This window comes from Ursus arctos, unplaced genomic scaffold (assembly GCF_023065955.2).
Source record: "Ursus arctos isolate Adak ecotype North America unplaced genomic scaffold, UrsArc2.0 scaffold_4, whole genome shotgun sequence".
NCBI lineage: Eukaryota > Metazoa > Chordata > Mammalia > Carnivora > Ursidae > Ursus > Ursus arctos.
Window position 1 is genome coordinate 86,203,901 of NW_026623056.1, and position 15,420 is coordinate 86,219,320.

General features: G+C 42.6%; 1 protein-coding gene across 4 annotated transcripts in view; it reads left to right on the top strand.

Annotated features, from left to right (window-relative positions):
* The window catches only part of DOP1B (DOP1 leucine zipper like protein B), a 102,617-nt gene extending 87,548 nt beyond the window's left edge, over positions 1 to 15,069 (top strand). For 3 of the 4 annotated variants that reach the window (XM_026506304.4, XM_057306839.1, XM_057306840.1), the window contains 10 exons: positions 1,357 to 1,439; positions 1,680 to 1,789; positions 1,913 to 2,059; positions 3,036 to 3,097; positions 3,598 to 3,726; positions 9,230 to 9,366; positions 11,989 to 12,044; positions 12,262 to 12,417; positions 13,879 to 14,008; positions 14,539 to 15,069. In XM_026506304.4, the coding sequence (XP_026362089.3) occupies positions 1,357 to 1,439; positions 1,680 to 1,789; positions 1,913 to 2,059; positions 3,036 to 3,097; positions 3,598 to 3,726; positions 9,230 to 9,366; positions 11,989 to 12,044; positions 12,262 to 12,417; positions 13,879 to 14,008; positions 14,539 to 14,790 (1,262 nt within the window). In that variant the 3' untranslated portion in view covers positions 14,791 to 15,069. Of the gene's footprint in view, positions 1 to 1,356; positions 1,440 to 1,679; positions 1,790 to 1,912; positions 2,060 to 3,035; positions 3,098 to 3,597; positions 3,727 to 9,229; positions 9,367 to 11,988; positions 12,045 to 12,261; positions 12,418 to 13,878; positions 14,009 to 14,538 lie in introns of those variants that run through there. The other variant, XR_003317980.4, reaches the window with a different exon arrangement.
* The last annotated feature ends 351 nt before the right edge of the window (positions 15,070 to 15,420 follow it).

Below are 15,420 nucleotides of genomic sequence, written 5' to 3' on the forward strand. Positions count from 1 at the left end.
ACATGATGGAAGGCTGCTGAGAAACAGCTGAAGGTCGGACAGAGATCCGCTGGGCTTGACAGCATGGAAGCCACGGGGGTGGGAACACTGGAGCGGGTGGAGAGGAGGAGGAGGCCGTGAATCCAGAGAACCCCTTGAGGCTCACTTGTCAGTAGGACAGTAACCAAGCAGAACTAAAGACCAAAGAATACCCCTTATTTGCTTTGTGTTTAAATTGAAGTATACCAGAGCATATTTGTATGGTGACAGATCCGTGTAGCAGAGAGGAAGAAATAAATACCAAAGAGAGAAAGGATAGTTATTAAATGAAGCACTTGATGGCCATGGGGCCAGGCTTGACGTCATAAATAGGACTACTATTCTTCCATAGGAGCCAGGAATGTGTCTATCAAAACAGGAGACAAGGCAGAGAATGTAGATATATATATGTTCTAGATTCATAGCGTCTAGTGGCCAAACTGAGGGAGTTTCCATTTGTTTCCATTAATTTTCTCAGAGAATTAGGAGGTGTGGTTATCAGCTGAGAAGGGAAGAGTATTGATGGTTACAGAGGGAAGTTCTGCAAGAATAATGCTGCAAAGCAGGAAAGCCAGCACACCGCCAGGGCACAGATGGTAGGACTATCCAGTAGCATCAGGTCCTTTTTGAGAGTCATGGTCATGAAGGAAAGTGAGATCTCTTCCATCGTTGTTTGGTTTTCTCCAGAGCATTTAGCTACACAGACCAGCACAGGCTGATCTGTGGGTTTAGCCAGCTTTGCACTTTTCCAGGTGAGTGTCTCAGAGGGAGAGAGCAGCAGAAGAGTCCAGGATGTTTGCCAGGTAGATGGGAGACCATGGGTATAGGTGGGGACGCGAGAAGAGCAGACCTGGAGGATTTGATGGCTGCTTAGGGTGGCAGGCCGAAGGGTTTGGTGGTCTGCGCAAGGGTTCAGGAAAGGTAAGGTGGTCAGAGAAGGAGGCTGGAAATGGAGATTTGGGAAATTGGGGAGGCCAAGGGTGTGATGGTGACAGTGGGTGACCAAGCTGGCGGAGAGTAACAGATTGTGGGAAGAAGGAAGGCCAGGGGTCGGGGCCTGGAGGGTAAGATGGAGCATCCAAGGCGGTGTGGACGTTCTGAGAACAGTGCTGAGAAGAGAGATGGGGAGGAGGACAGTAGTCGGCGCTAGTTTATTTGACCATAGTACCCAGGTTCTTCCTGAAGTTGAACATGGTCACAGAGAGGAACCCCTAAGGGATGCATACATGGTCAGTGTGCAAAGCTGGGGCGCATCATCACATCCATGCGATGTTTCGGGGGCACAGATGGTGGCCCATCCGCCATGATTAAAGCACAAATGCCTCTTTGTGTCAGCAGATTCCACGGCCGCTGTTTCAGCAATGGTGTCCGCGTCTGCCCCTTCGGTATACAGCGTGCAGGCGCTGTCTCTCCTGGCAGAGGTCAGTGCACACCCGAGTTGTCCTCCCTCGACGGCATGCTGGCCAGCTCGGAGCTCCGTGCAGGCGCTCCGTTCTCGGGCCAGCGAGTGCCGGCGCCCCTGCTGGCTGCCCTCGAGAGCCGCTCTCGGCCTCGAGCTGCCCCCGGGAGTTGTCTTGTTAGGTTATGTGCCCCTCGGGGACTGATTCTTCCTGTCGCCGGCTTCAGAGGGTTTCTGTTTTCTTGTGATCCTGCTCTGGTAGGTCCTGGCCTCTCTCCTGGACATGGTTTATCGAAGTGACGAGAAGGAGAAAGCGGTGCCCTTGATCTCCCGCTTGCTTTATTACGTGTTTCCTTACCTACGCAATCACAGGTAATGCCGTCTTCTCCGTGCTGTCCCGCCCCTAGGTAGCAAATCGGTTATGGGAAACACACCAAGTGGCTTTCTTTGCGCAGCCTTTGACCTTGACCTTTTCCTCTCCCCACCCCTGTTCAGCGCCTACAACGCTCCCAGCTTCCGGGCCGGCACTCAGCTGCTGAGCTCTCTGAGCGGCTACGCCTATACAAAGCGAGCCTGGAAGAAAGAAGTCTTGGAGTTATTCTTGGACCCTGCTTTCTTTCAGATGGACACTTGCTGTGCACAGTAAGAAATGCTGTTCTGACAAAGGGCTGCTGCAAATCCTCAAGTGGAAAAAGTGTTTCGGTTGACAGGATTCTTCTGCTTGAAATGGGAGCAGTTAGCATCAACCCAGATCCCAGGATGTCCCTGTCACAAGCTCACATGTTAACTGTGTTCATGGCAGAGGGGTTGAGTGTTTTAAAAATACAGAGGTGCATTTTTTATCAAAAGGATTTCAATTCCGAGAGCATATACTCCCCAGAGCGCACAGTCTGGGGTTCCAGAGTCCCCTGGCCTAGTGCTGCTCCCTCTCGGAGTCACAGAGTACTCCAGCGCTGAGATGACAGAGCCCACGGGTGATACTGTGGTGTCCTTACCCACATCTCGGCTCACGCTTCACGAGTTCCCACTGAGACCTTGCAGCCGGCCAGGCACTGCCACTGAGGTACAGATGTGAGGTGAACTCCCTGCACTTTTCCTGGGAGGTCAGCAAAACCACTACGTTGACTCTCCGCCTGTCATGGCTGACGTGTTTGTCAACGGCAGGAATGGAGGGTGGCGATTGGTCGAAGTTTGCCCTGCCACCCCCCCCCCCCCAGTCCTGTGGCTTTCAGCTTGAAGTCCTGTTGCTCCTCTGGGGAGCCCACGTGAAAACTAGTCATATTTGATGTCACTTCTCCCACTTCTTTCCATCAGCACAAGCATATGAACAGCCTCCTGTGTGAACGTAGGGCAACTCTTGAAAAAACCGTTTTCCTTTTACTGTGAGCTGGGAATTATTCATTCTTTCCTTTGTTATTCATCGCCTGTGCCATTAAGTTTACAAATGAAGAGCTTTTGCTCAGCTTTCCCTTGTATTAAAACCTATTCATTTCACTAACTTCTTTTCAGCAAATGGGTTTTAGTAGATCTCAAAGGGGCATGTTCTTTTCTTGATGCCTCTAATCTGACTGTCATCCTTTACATATTTAATTAATTCTGCTTTTTTTTTTATATCCAGTTGGAAGTCCATTATTGATCATCTTCTGACTCACGAGAAAACAATGTTTAAAGATTTAATGAGTAAGTTGTATGTTACTTGCACATAAATTACACTTTTAAAGGACCGATCCCATCATAATCAGCTCTTACTACGTAGCTCAGAGCTCCACTCGGATCTTTAATGATGCCATCTAAGCTGCAAAATGTAATGTGCATAATGCGTCAGGACTCCTGAATGAGTCTCCCAGTTCCAGGCTATTGACCAGAAGGCCCCAACAACCTTTCCTACAGCGTTGGGGGAGGGGGGGATACTTTTGCAAGTAATGATAGGTTTACCATAATTTATTAGGAATACTTGTCTATCCCTCATATCCCCTTCTAATGCCTTATCGTTAAATGTCATTAAAGAATTATCTGTGTTTACAAATAAATATGTGAATAATAGCCACAAGATCATAATTACTTAGGACCATGATTTTTCACCAGGAAGGATAGAAATTACACGATTATGAATGTCCTATCACTTACCTCCGATTGCAGTTTTCTCACTAAATGGAATTTATTGGCTATCTTTATTCTAGACATGCAGAGCAGTTCTTTAAAACTGTTCTCAAGTTTCGAGCAGAAAGCCATGCTGCTCAAGCGCCAGGCTTTTGCCGTCTTCAGTGGGGAACTTGATCAATACCACCTTTACCTTCCTCTGATACAAGGTAAGAAGGCCACCCCACCCGCACCCGCAGCCCAGCCCCCCTCATGGATGGACCCCCGGCTGGCTGAGATGGGCCGGCTGCCAGAGTGGCCCACAGCACGTTCTGGCTGGGTGGTGGACGGTTAAAATGAGTACTTGTAGAAGAATTCTGGAAATTTATCAGTGAATTGGAAACTTTATTTTAAAAATCAAAGATTATAATGCTATTAGTTTTTATTAGATAGTTTCTAAAAGTCTGACAGTACTTTCTTAGCACTGTCTCCTGCTAGATCCCACCTGTAGGCAAGATACTTTGAGGATACAGCACTAACTGAGGCTAGTGGAGGAGAAGTCCCTAACCTTTCCTTAACAGGTTTTCTCTTTTGTACTCACAATATTCTTTGCTTCAAGAATGAATTATTGCAGCTATTGTACCTGATTTTAAAGGGTTTTTTTCCCTCATAAAATGTGGAGGTGCTGAAGTGGGCATCCTGTCTAAATTCACCCTTCTCCGAGATACAAAAGAACTCTCAAATAGAAATATGTTTTCCTTAAGACTCATAGCCTGAATGGAATCAAATAAAATTAATACAATTCTTAAAGGATTTCTTTGTTTAATATTATGAAGACTAGTGTAACAAATGATTTTACAAATATTTGAATTATGGTGTAAATTCTTTATTGAGGGCCAGGTTTACTAAGGTATAATTTACATACAATAAAAGTCACCCTTTTGGGTATACAGTTCTGTGAATTTTGATAAGCACATAGAGTCATGGAACCATCACCATAGTCAACATGCAAAACATTTCCATCAACCCAGGAAGTTCCCCTGTACCCCTTGGAAGTCATCCCCTCCCCTTCCCCTGGCTCCTAGCAAGTGCTAATCTGCCTTCTGCTCGTAGAGTTTCGTCTTTTCCAGAATGTCCTAAATGTAATTAGGTGGAGTGCAGCCTTCAAGTCTGGCTTCTTTGACTTGCATAAAGTGTTTTGAGAGTCATCCGTTCCATTGTATTTATCAACAACATACTGTTTTTTATTGCTAAACAGTATTCCATTCTGTGACTTGCTCACCAGTTCACCAATGGTGGGGCATTTGGGTTGTTTCCAGGTAGAATTAGAGTCCTCAGTCTCTTGCTCTGCCCTTTAAAAAAATGTTTATAAACATCTGTCAGTTGGGGCTCCTGGGTGGCTCAGTCGGTTAAGTGCCTGACTCTTGATCACAGCTCAGGTCTTGATCTCAGAGTCGTGGGTTCAAGCCCTGCACTGGGCTCCACGCTGGGCATGGAGCCTACAATCAATATATAAATAAATATATAAGAAAGTAAGTATATAAGTATAAATAAATATATAAACGTATCTGTCAGCTCACAAAGCATGTTCTCTTCCCCAAGTCATCCTGATGACTCTTAATATTAGTAGTAATTGTCAGTCCATGTGCCTACTGGATTAACTGTTTGAAAAGTCTTAATTGTTTAGTTCAGAACATTAACAGCTCTCACAATTATTGTGACTATATTTTATATTTGCAATAATAAAATATCTTTATACTAAAACTGACATAATTTCAACCTGTGAAATACATAAGGAGATTTTCACATCATAATGTCGTGAGTGCTTGAAATACATGAAAGCGAATGCTCAGATATCAACAGATCCTTTCTTGAATTGCTGATTTGGTCAAACGGTGGCCAGGATTGCCAGTAAGGGTGATGGCAGCCCTCCAAAGATTGTGGCTGAATGCAGAGTCCCATAAGAGACTCTTTTTTTTTTTTTTAATTTTTTAAGGATTTTATTCATTTATTTTGAGAGAGAGAGAGAGCATGAGTAGAGGGAGAAGCAGACTCCCAGCTGAGCGGGAAGCTCCATGTGGGACGGGGTGTAGAACCGAGCAGCTCCGGGCATCTCGGCTCGGAGTGACATAAATTTTACATTGATCACAAAGGAGGCTCTAGATAAGCCCCAAAGCAAGGGTTTTCTTTTTTAAAGGGCGAAATGCAGTTTGTCTAAGAGGAGAGGAGGACAGACATCATCCCCAACATCACCCTGACTAGGGGCATCAGAAAGATCTAAAGCAGAAAGGCTCTGGACCCTGCAAGCTGGCTGACTTTGGCCTGTCCATTGGAGTACTTCCCATCTCTGAAGTCGTCCTCATCGTGCTGTACATAGTAGCTCTATTTTTACATCAGGATACTGATGCTCAGGGTTGGATTGCCATTAACGGGCAAAACCTGGCCTAAACTCTGAGCCCTTTGGCTCCTAACCATAGGCTAGCATCTTTAGTAGGTGCTCCTTGAGGTGGGTGGGGTAGGGGAACTACTCTGGTTCCACAAATGAGAGACAAGGGTGCAACAGAATGGAGTGGCCCGCCTGAACAAGGGAGGTCCCGCGACCTGGAACGGTGGTGGAGGGATTCTGGCTCAGGGCTCTCTCCCCCTCTGCTCACAGAAACTCCTTGGGTTCCTCAGGTTTGTCACTCAGCCAAGGAAGGAGGGTTAGAGATTGAAGAACAGTAGTGATTGTAAATAGATCATCTTGGCTGAAGAATCTCGCGAATTTAGCTTTTATTTGGAGCACCAATATGAAAAATGCTCTGTGTGTACCAACCACTTTTTCCCTTAATCCTTTCTATTTGGAAACTCGCAAGCAGTTGCGCAGGTAGCACGGAGCGTTCTGTGTACGGCGCGTCCAGCTTCCCCTCTGATAACATCGCACACAGCACGATGCATCCGCAAAACCACGTCAGCTGTCCAACAGAATTTAAAAAGATCAAGAATATCATTTTTACCCGTGGATTTACCCTTCCGGTGCTCTTCTGTCTTGATGTTCCTAGTGTTAACATTTCTGATTCGTCTGGAGAACATCTTCTGGGTGTACAGATCAGCTGACCACAAGTTTTCTCTGTTTCCCTTCATGGAGACTGTTTGTCTCACCTTCCTTCTTTTTGGTCTGGGTGACCAAACACCTAGAAAGATATTTTCACTAGAAATGGAATTCTGGGGTGAAATTCTTTTCTTTCAGCACTCGAAGAATGTGCCACTTCTTCCTGACTCCATGTTTCTGAGGGAAATCTGCTCTCATTCAAATTATTGTTCCTTTTTAGGTACAGTAGCCCCCCTTTTCCACAGGGGGTACATTCCAAGATGGAATGCCTGAAACCATGGACAGTACCAGATATTACCTGCACTATGATTTTTGCTGCACATACATGCCTGCAATAAAGTTTACTTCATAAATTAGGCACAGTAGGAGATTAACAACAACAATAATAAAATGCAACAATTATAACAATATATTGTAGTGAAAGTTACATGAATGTCATCTCTCTCTCTCTCAAAATATCTTATTGCACTGTCCTCACCTTTCTTGTGACTGACGGGAGGTGATAAAATGCCCACGTGATGAGAGGAAGCGAGGTGAGTGACACAGGCATATGACGTGTAATGTGAGGCCACTATTAACCCCCCTGACAATATGTCAGAGGGAGGATCATCTTCTGGACCACAGTGGACCTCGGGTTGACCGTGGCTCAGTGAAACCTCCGAAAGCAGGACCGTGGATAAAATGGGGGAATTACTGTAATTTATCACTTCCCTCTAACCACTATCCAGACTTTTATCTTTACTTTTTCAGAAGTTTTATTATGTAACTGAACTGGATGTCTTTGGTTTTATCCTTCCTAGAATTCACACAACTTCTTTTATCTGTAGATGTACGTCTTTTACCGAATTTGGAAGGTTTTCAGTCATTATTTCTTCAAATATTTTCCCAGCCTATACCCTTTTTCCTTTTCCTGGGACTCCTGTGACCAAAATGTTAGATCTTTCATTGTCCCACTGGTCCCTGAGCCTGCTCATTCCGCCCACCCCCCATCTTTTTTCCTCCTTTTGTTCAGTTTCAGTAATTTCCACGGATTCTGTCTTCAACTTCCCTCTTCCTCTGTCATCTCCATTCTGCTGTTGAGCCCATCAGTGAGGGTTTTTCTATTTCAGTGATTTTACTTTTTAGTTCTAAAATTTCCGTCTGGCTCTTCTTCGTGGCTCCTATTTCTTTGCTGACATTTTCTATTTTTTGTTTCAAATGTCCATAATTGATTATTGGAATATTTTTAGACCACATCTTTAAAATCCTTTACCAATAATCCCAACCTCCATTATCGCCTCTGCATTGGTGTCTTTTGTTACCTTTTCTCATTCAGGTTGAAACTTCAGCGTTCCAGCTTACCATCTCCTCAGGTGCCCAGGCCAGAATAAAATAAAAAATTAAAAACCCTAGGGAACTCACCTTCAGGTCATTGCTTAAGTCCAAAGGATCCTAGCCAGTCCTGTCACCTTTCCTTCACTTTTCAGTTTTCTAATGCAGTTTATATATTTTTGTTCCAGGTTATTTTTTTTTTAATTGCAGTTAGAGGAATAGAATGTAATCTATCTACTCCATCCCATCCAGAACCAGAAACACAAAGCACTCTTTAAAAATGCCAACCTGAGGTGCCTGGCTGGCTCAGTCAGTAGAACGTGCGACTCTTGATCTTGGGGTCTTGAGTTCAGGACCCACGTTGGGCATAGAGATTACTTTAAAAAATTTTTTTAAATAAAAATGCCAACCTGTCTGTCAAGTGTCTGAGCTATGCTTGATGCTTCATTTGATCAAGAGTATTTCTTTCTTTTTATTTAAGCAATCCTTACACCCAGTGTGGGGCTTGAATTCATGACCCTGAGGTCAAGAGTCACATACTCTACCGACTGCGCCCACCAGGCACCCCCTGGTCAAGAGTATTTTTAAAAGCAAGAAGTAAAAACCTACTTAAGCTAGCTTAGATAAAGAGAAGTTTATTACCAAGATACTACAAACAGATCTTAACTAGTTTGACTATAGTTTAGCTGCTTGCTATAGCAATTTGTTATGTTCCTAAGAAAACTTAAATTAAGTGGCGGGGGGGAATCACATTCTGCAGACAGTTATTTCATTGGAGAAGTGGGGAAGACTGTTAGGGGCTAGAGGAACTCACACCTTTTTTCCCTACAGGAATTTAAGTTTTTGTCATGGCCATGAAATCCAGACTTCACTGAATACCTCTCCTTTTATTCACTCACTGCACTTCCCACTCCTCACTCCCAGAACATGGTGTCAGTGGCCAGCCAACCTCTGTGACCCCAGAGCACCATCACTCACCAAGGACTGTCTGTGGTTCTTGTGTCTTATTTAATATTCTCAGGAGAGAATTTAGTGGTCATTGGTCATCCAGTGGATTTCCGGGTTAGGTCAGAAGTTGATGTCTTTCTGGTCAGCTGTGGCAGGGGAATAAGAGCCAGTTGGTTCACTCCCTTTAGCCCAGGCCACAAACTGCTTCGTAAAGAAGGGGACCAGAGGTAAACGAGGGGGGCAGAAACATTCTCCCAGCACCCATTTCTCAGGCTGCATTGTTGTTAAATGTCAAAACAAATACAGTTTTATTTTTTTCTTTGTCTAATGAGAAACCTCAAACTGCATATTTGTGTGACATCTTTAAAATCTTCTTTCCTTAGAACGCCTGACAGACAATCTCAGAGTCGGACAGACATCCATAGTTGCTGCTCAGATGTTTCTTTTTTTCAGAGTTTTGCTGCTAAGAATATCTCCCCAACATTTGACTTCATTGTGGCCCATAATGGTCTCTGAATTAGTAAGTACAAATATTTTACTCTTGAAAGTGGGATTGAAGCTTTTTTAAATGCTTTTTTTCAGGAATAAGATACTATTTCATATATGTCTTAATTTTATCTTCAAAATTTTCAACGAAGCTGGTAGCACATAGTCAGCTCTTGGTTAAATAGGGAATTTTTTTTGAGACAAAACCATTTAATGCATCTCTGGGAAATTTTATAGGTTGTATAAACAAAGTTTGTATAAGGCAGAGTGAATAACTATGTACACGTTAACTAACCGGCCACCATTGGACAAGTCGAGAAGGTAAAATTCAAGAAACATAAAATCTCTGTAAGTTACTGTCTTCCTGCTGCTACAGTCAGGGAAGTTCCTAGGCAAGCTCTTTGAGATCTAATGCCTCTAGGGAGAAAAGATTCAGATCATCTCTGGATACGGATGCCTTCACAATATCTGAGTTGGGGTGCCATCTCAAGTCAAAAGCAAATTAGAGGGAAGACGTCAGGTCATCATGTTTCCGAGCTACTGGTGTAAGCTGTAATTTAGGGTGACATTAATTACATAATCTGCAGATTAATCCTTTAAGTTATAAATTAGAGAGTTTACACCCATGACTAGAAGTATTATCATCACATACCATGACCTACCGTACCATACCATGAATTCACGTAACTAAAGATTCCTAATGAAAAATTATCTTTCCTAAGTCGTTCATATTTCCATCAAAGAACTTTGTGGCCAGATGTTCACGTTCACTGATAATAGATTTTCGTAACTAGCCCACTGTACCTATGTTGTGAGTTTCTTTGAAACCATATCTTACATAGAAATAGTTGAGGTTGAGGGGCGCCTGGGTGGCTCAGTCGGTTAAGCGTCTGCCTTCGGCTCAGGTCATGATCCCAGAGTCCCGGGATAGAGTCCTGCGTTGGGCTCCCTGCTCAGCGGGGAGTCTGCTTCTCCCAATCCCTCTGCCTGCCACTCCCCTTGCTTGTCCTATCTTGCTGTCTCTCTCTCTGTCAAATAAATAAATAAAATCTTTAAAAAAAATATTTAAGGTTGAAAGCTTAATGCTGTTTAGAAGGCTGTTAACAACCATTAATCTCTGAAAGCACTGTAAGTTTGTGGGTAGGCTTTTAAGAGCAGCATTTCTAAAATACTCCACACATTTAGTTGTTCTTCCTTACTCATATTTAGTTATCAGTTAGTCATACAGATAAGTCATAAGATTCTGAACACATATTTAAGAATATTTTCAAAATTCATTTTCAGGAATAATGTACTATTTCATATATATCTAATTTTATCTGAAAATGTTTAAGTTGGTAGCATATAGCTTTTGGTTAAATAGAGAATATTTCATCTTCTGTAATCATATTTGATCTTTTAACTGTCAGCTTATTCCAACTAAGTTGTATTGTTTGGTATTATTTGCTGTTTTTTAAACTGTTTTTTTCCAGTTTTACTGAGATATAATTGACATACGGTAATATATAACGTTAAAGTGTACAGCGATTTGACTAACATATATGGTGAAATGATGACCACAGTAAGTTTAGCTAACATTCATCATCTCATAGATATAAAAAGAGAAAGAAAAAAATGTTTCTTTCCTGTGATAAGAACTCTTAAGATTTACTTTAACAATTTCATATATGCCCGACAGCAATGTTAACTATTGTCGTCATGTTGGATATGACGCCCCTAGTACTTATTTATCTTAAAATGGAAATTTGTGCTTTTTGACCACTTTATCCCATTTTCCCTCCCCCACACCTGCCTTTGGTAACCACAAATCTGATCTCTTTTTCTATGAATTTGGTTTGTTCGGTTTTGTTTTTTTTTTTTTAAGATTCCACATACAGGGGCGCCTGGGTAGCGCAGTCGTTAGGCGGCTGCCTTCGGCTCAGGGCGTGATCCTGGCGTTCCAGGATCGAGTCCCACATCGGGCTCCTCCGCTGGGAGCCTGCTTCTTCCTCTCCCACTCCCCCTGCTTGTGTTCCCTCTCTCGCTGGCTGTCTCTCTCTGTCAAAATAAATAAATAAAATCTTTAAAAAAAAAAAAAAGATTCCACATACAAATTAGATTATGCATTATTTGTCTTTGTCTGACTTATTTCACTTATTATAGTGTTGTCAGGGTTCATCCATGTTGTTCCAAACAGCAGGATTTCCTCCTTTTTTATAGCTGAATAATATTCTACTGTATAACGTACAACATTTCTTTATCCATTCATCATCAGTAGGCATCTAGGTTGTTTCCATGTCTTGTAAGTAATGCTGCAGTGAACATGGGGGTGTAGATATCTCATCAACATCATGTTTGCATTTCCTTCTCATAGGTTCCCAGAAGTGTAATTGCTGGATCGTAGGATAGTTCTATTTTTAATTTTTTGAGGAACCTCCTTTCCACAGTGGTTGCACCAATTTGCATTCCCACCCACAATGCACGAGCGTTCCTTTCTCCACATCCTCACCAACACTTGTTGTCTCTCGTCTTTCTGATGCTAGCCATTCTGACAGGGGTGAAGTGATACCTCACTGGGGTGTTTGCTTGTTTGTTTTTATGGCCATATACATTCTAAACATCAAGCTGGATTTAATCTCTCTCAAATAGTAAATTGAATGTATGTCTTCTTTTTAAGATTCAGATATTCATACAGCTTGAAGAAGACCTGAAAGAGGATGATGAATCGTTGAGGTAAGTTGTGCGAGGGTCTGCGCATATGCGAGCGGACATCACCTTGTGGTGTACGGTTATCTAACATTCAGGTGTTATTTTCTTGACGTACTTGTGAAGGGACCAGCTATTTGACCATTTCTTAAACGGAAAGAACTCCTTGTGGACATTGCACAGGCAAATGGACTACAGTGTATGTGAACAAATTTATAACAAGAGTTTCTTTGCAAATTTATAGAAACAGCAGCAAAATCAACAGAATGAAAGTTGCCGATGGAAATGGGCCCTCGGTGGCGGAGATACCCCAGAGTGAACTGGTCTTATATTTATCAGCTTGCAAATTCCTGGACACAGCACTTTCTTTTCCACCTGACAAGATGCCGTTGTTTCAAATGTAAGTCAGATAAAACCATGCGTCCTCTTGGAAATGGTGACTCTCCTTGTCAGCACTTTCACTCTGTTGTGTATGGTGTGTGAGAAGCCCAGTGAGAATACCAGGTTTCAGAGTGCTTACAACACCTGTGGTTTCCTGAATCTGGCCCACAGTAGTGTTTATGGATGGGTTTCTGTGGGTGGGTGGGTGGGTGTGTCTGTGTTTAGGGAGTTTTGCTACTGAACGCTTATAAAACAAGAGTCACGGACTGGCAGTCCTCACTGCATTTGTGTAGATTTCTTTGTCTGTTTGTTTTTAATTAAATAAATGGAACACACTGTCTCCAGCTCACTTTGCCCCTGTTGGCTTACATTTCCTGTAGGCTTAACACAGCTGCTCATATGGTTAATTTCATGCCTGGCCCCAGATGCCACTTCTCTTTGTCCTGTCCCCCTACAGAGAGTAATCGTGTAATGTTTGTGGTTAAAATGTTCTTCTTAACTGCATATTACAAAGTGAATGGAGGCAATCTGAAATGGCTATAGACTGTATGATTCCAACTCTGTGATATTCTGGAGAAGGCAAAACTACGGAGACAGTAAAAAGATTGTCAGGGGTTACGAGAGAGGGAATCGGAACACAGAGGATTTTTAGGACAGTGAAACTACTTTATTTGATACTATAGTGGTGGATACATGTCATTATACATTTATTCAAACCCATAGAATGCACACCACCAAGAGTGAGCCCTAAGATAAACTCTGGACTTTGGGAGATAATGATGAGTCAGTGGCAGTTCATCGATTGTAACAAATGTACCGCTATGGTGGGGGTTGTTGCTAGTTGGGAAGGCATCACATGGCCGGCGGAGGGGGTGGGGGATATGGGCTTTCTGGGCAATTAATTGTGTTGCGAACCTAAACCTGCTGTAAGAAAAGAAAGTGTTTTTTAAGTGGGTTCTGATGTATATGAGTAGGCGTAGCAGTATTATTCGTAATAAGCAAAAAGTGAAGACAAGTCCATCGATGTACGAGCATCCGTACAATGAAATATTCGGTAATAAAAAGAAGTGAAGTACCGACGTGTCCTACAGCACGGATGCGCCTTGACAGCATTATGTGAAGGGCAAGAAGCCAGTCGCAAAGAGCACATATTCTGTGATTCGGTTTGCATGAACTGTCCCAAATAAGAAAATATGCAGAGACAGAACATAGATTGGTGGTGGCCTCGATGAAGGGGGTGTAAGGGATTGAGGGGTGATAGCTGAAGGAAGCAGGGATTCTTCTTGGGGTGATGAAAATATCCTAAAGTTGATTATAATGATGGATAGACAATTCTGCGAATAAACAAAAGGCTATTAAAGTATACACTTCAAATGGGTGAATTGTATGGTGTGTGAATTTTATCTCAATAAAACTGTTTAAAAATCTTTTTGAAGTGGGCTCTGAGCCAGCATGCCTGACTTCGGGTTTTTTCGTTCAGTTACAGGTGGGCGTTTGTTCCAGAAGTGGACACAGAGGGCCCTGCCTTCCTGTCAGATCTAGAGGAGAATCACCAAGAATGCAAACCCCACACCGTGAGGATTCTAGAACTTCTGAAATTAAAATATGGGGTAAATGTCTTCTTTCTTGCAATTTGGATTTGTGACAGAAGGGAGAAAACCTAGGCAGCGAGAGAAGTCCTTCAGGCGCCGCTTGATTTTAATGACTTTGAATAATTTTCTAAAGTTCTTTGATCCGAGTGTTAAAACCTGGAGGTGGTATAAATCGTATCTTTATTTTCTCATTTATATGTCACTTTCTCATCCCAGTTGCTGAGGTAAGAACCCTGGATATAATAGCATCTGGATCCTGGAAGTAGTTTTATACAGAGTCCCTTTATTACGCAGAGGAAGGGCCTGCAGGAAGAATGGCAGGGGCCTGGGGGGGCGGGGAGGAGCTGGGGTGACATCCTGGTGGAAAATGTCAGTTGAAGACCAGCATTTGAGTTGATTTGGAAACTGCCATTAGTGCTGGTAGTGAATGTTCATGAGGAACCCACTGCTCAGGCTTGCTGCCTGTGAGTACCTCACCTGCATCTCTAACCCCGAGCAAAACTGCATCATCTTTATGGGGTTGGGTTGTTTGTTTGTTTGTTTTGCAGGAAATTGGCATCTCTTTTGAGATCACCATGAAGAATGAATTCCCACTGCTGCGCCAACATTCTGTTTCCAGCATCAGCCAATTGATACCATTCTTCCAGACTCTCAACTGTGCTTTTAAAACCCAGAGTAGACTGCCTGCTGACATGCAAGGACCTCCAGTCGTAGAGTGTCCTGTCACAGATAGCCCAAGGGTCTTGAAACAACTAGAAGAATGTGTTGAATATGATTTTTTGGAACATCTGGAATGTTAACTGCATAAGACACAATTTCAAATGCATAAGACACAATTTCAAATCCATTTACTGATAGTTCTGTGAAAACCAGGATATATTCTAAACAAGAAAGGAGCCAGGAAAGTGCTTTTAAATAAGTCTATTTCAATTTTGAAGGTCGATTTCAGATACTTTTCTGTTGGACAACGAAACACACCTCCCTAAATGCCTTGTAATATATTTGGATCTGATTGTATGTTTCTTCCTCAATTTATGTAAAGAAAATAAAATTAATATATCATCTAATGCTAGCACAAACTTTGTAATATGAAGTGTGAAGGTAATGCGTTGTTTTCTTTGTTGATGTAGATACGTGGGCTGTGTCAGTGTATTCCTCTCAAAGTTTACACTTGTTGAATATTACTCTTAACCTTTCACACATATGTCCTTTAAAGCATTTATTTTGGTACCACATTTTAAAACCAAAGTGTCTTATTTTTTGAAAATAATAATTGCCCATTTCCATTGACTATTCAACAGTGGTGAGGGCTTGAAAATATCGCAGTGTATTTAACTCTTGCCCATTAAAATCACATGGTAGGGGCGCCTGGGTGGCTCAGTTAGTTAAGCCTCTGACTCTTGATTTTGGCTCAGATCATGGTCTCAGGG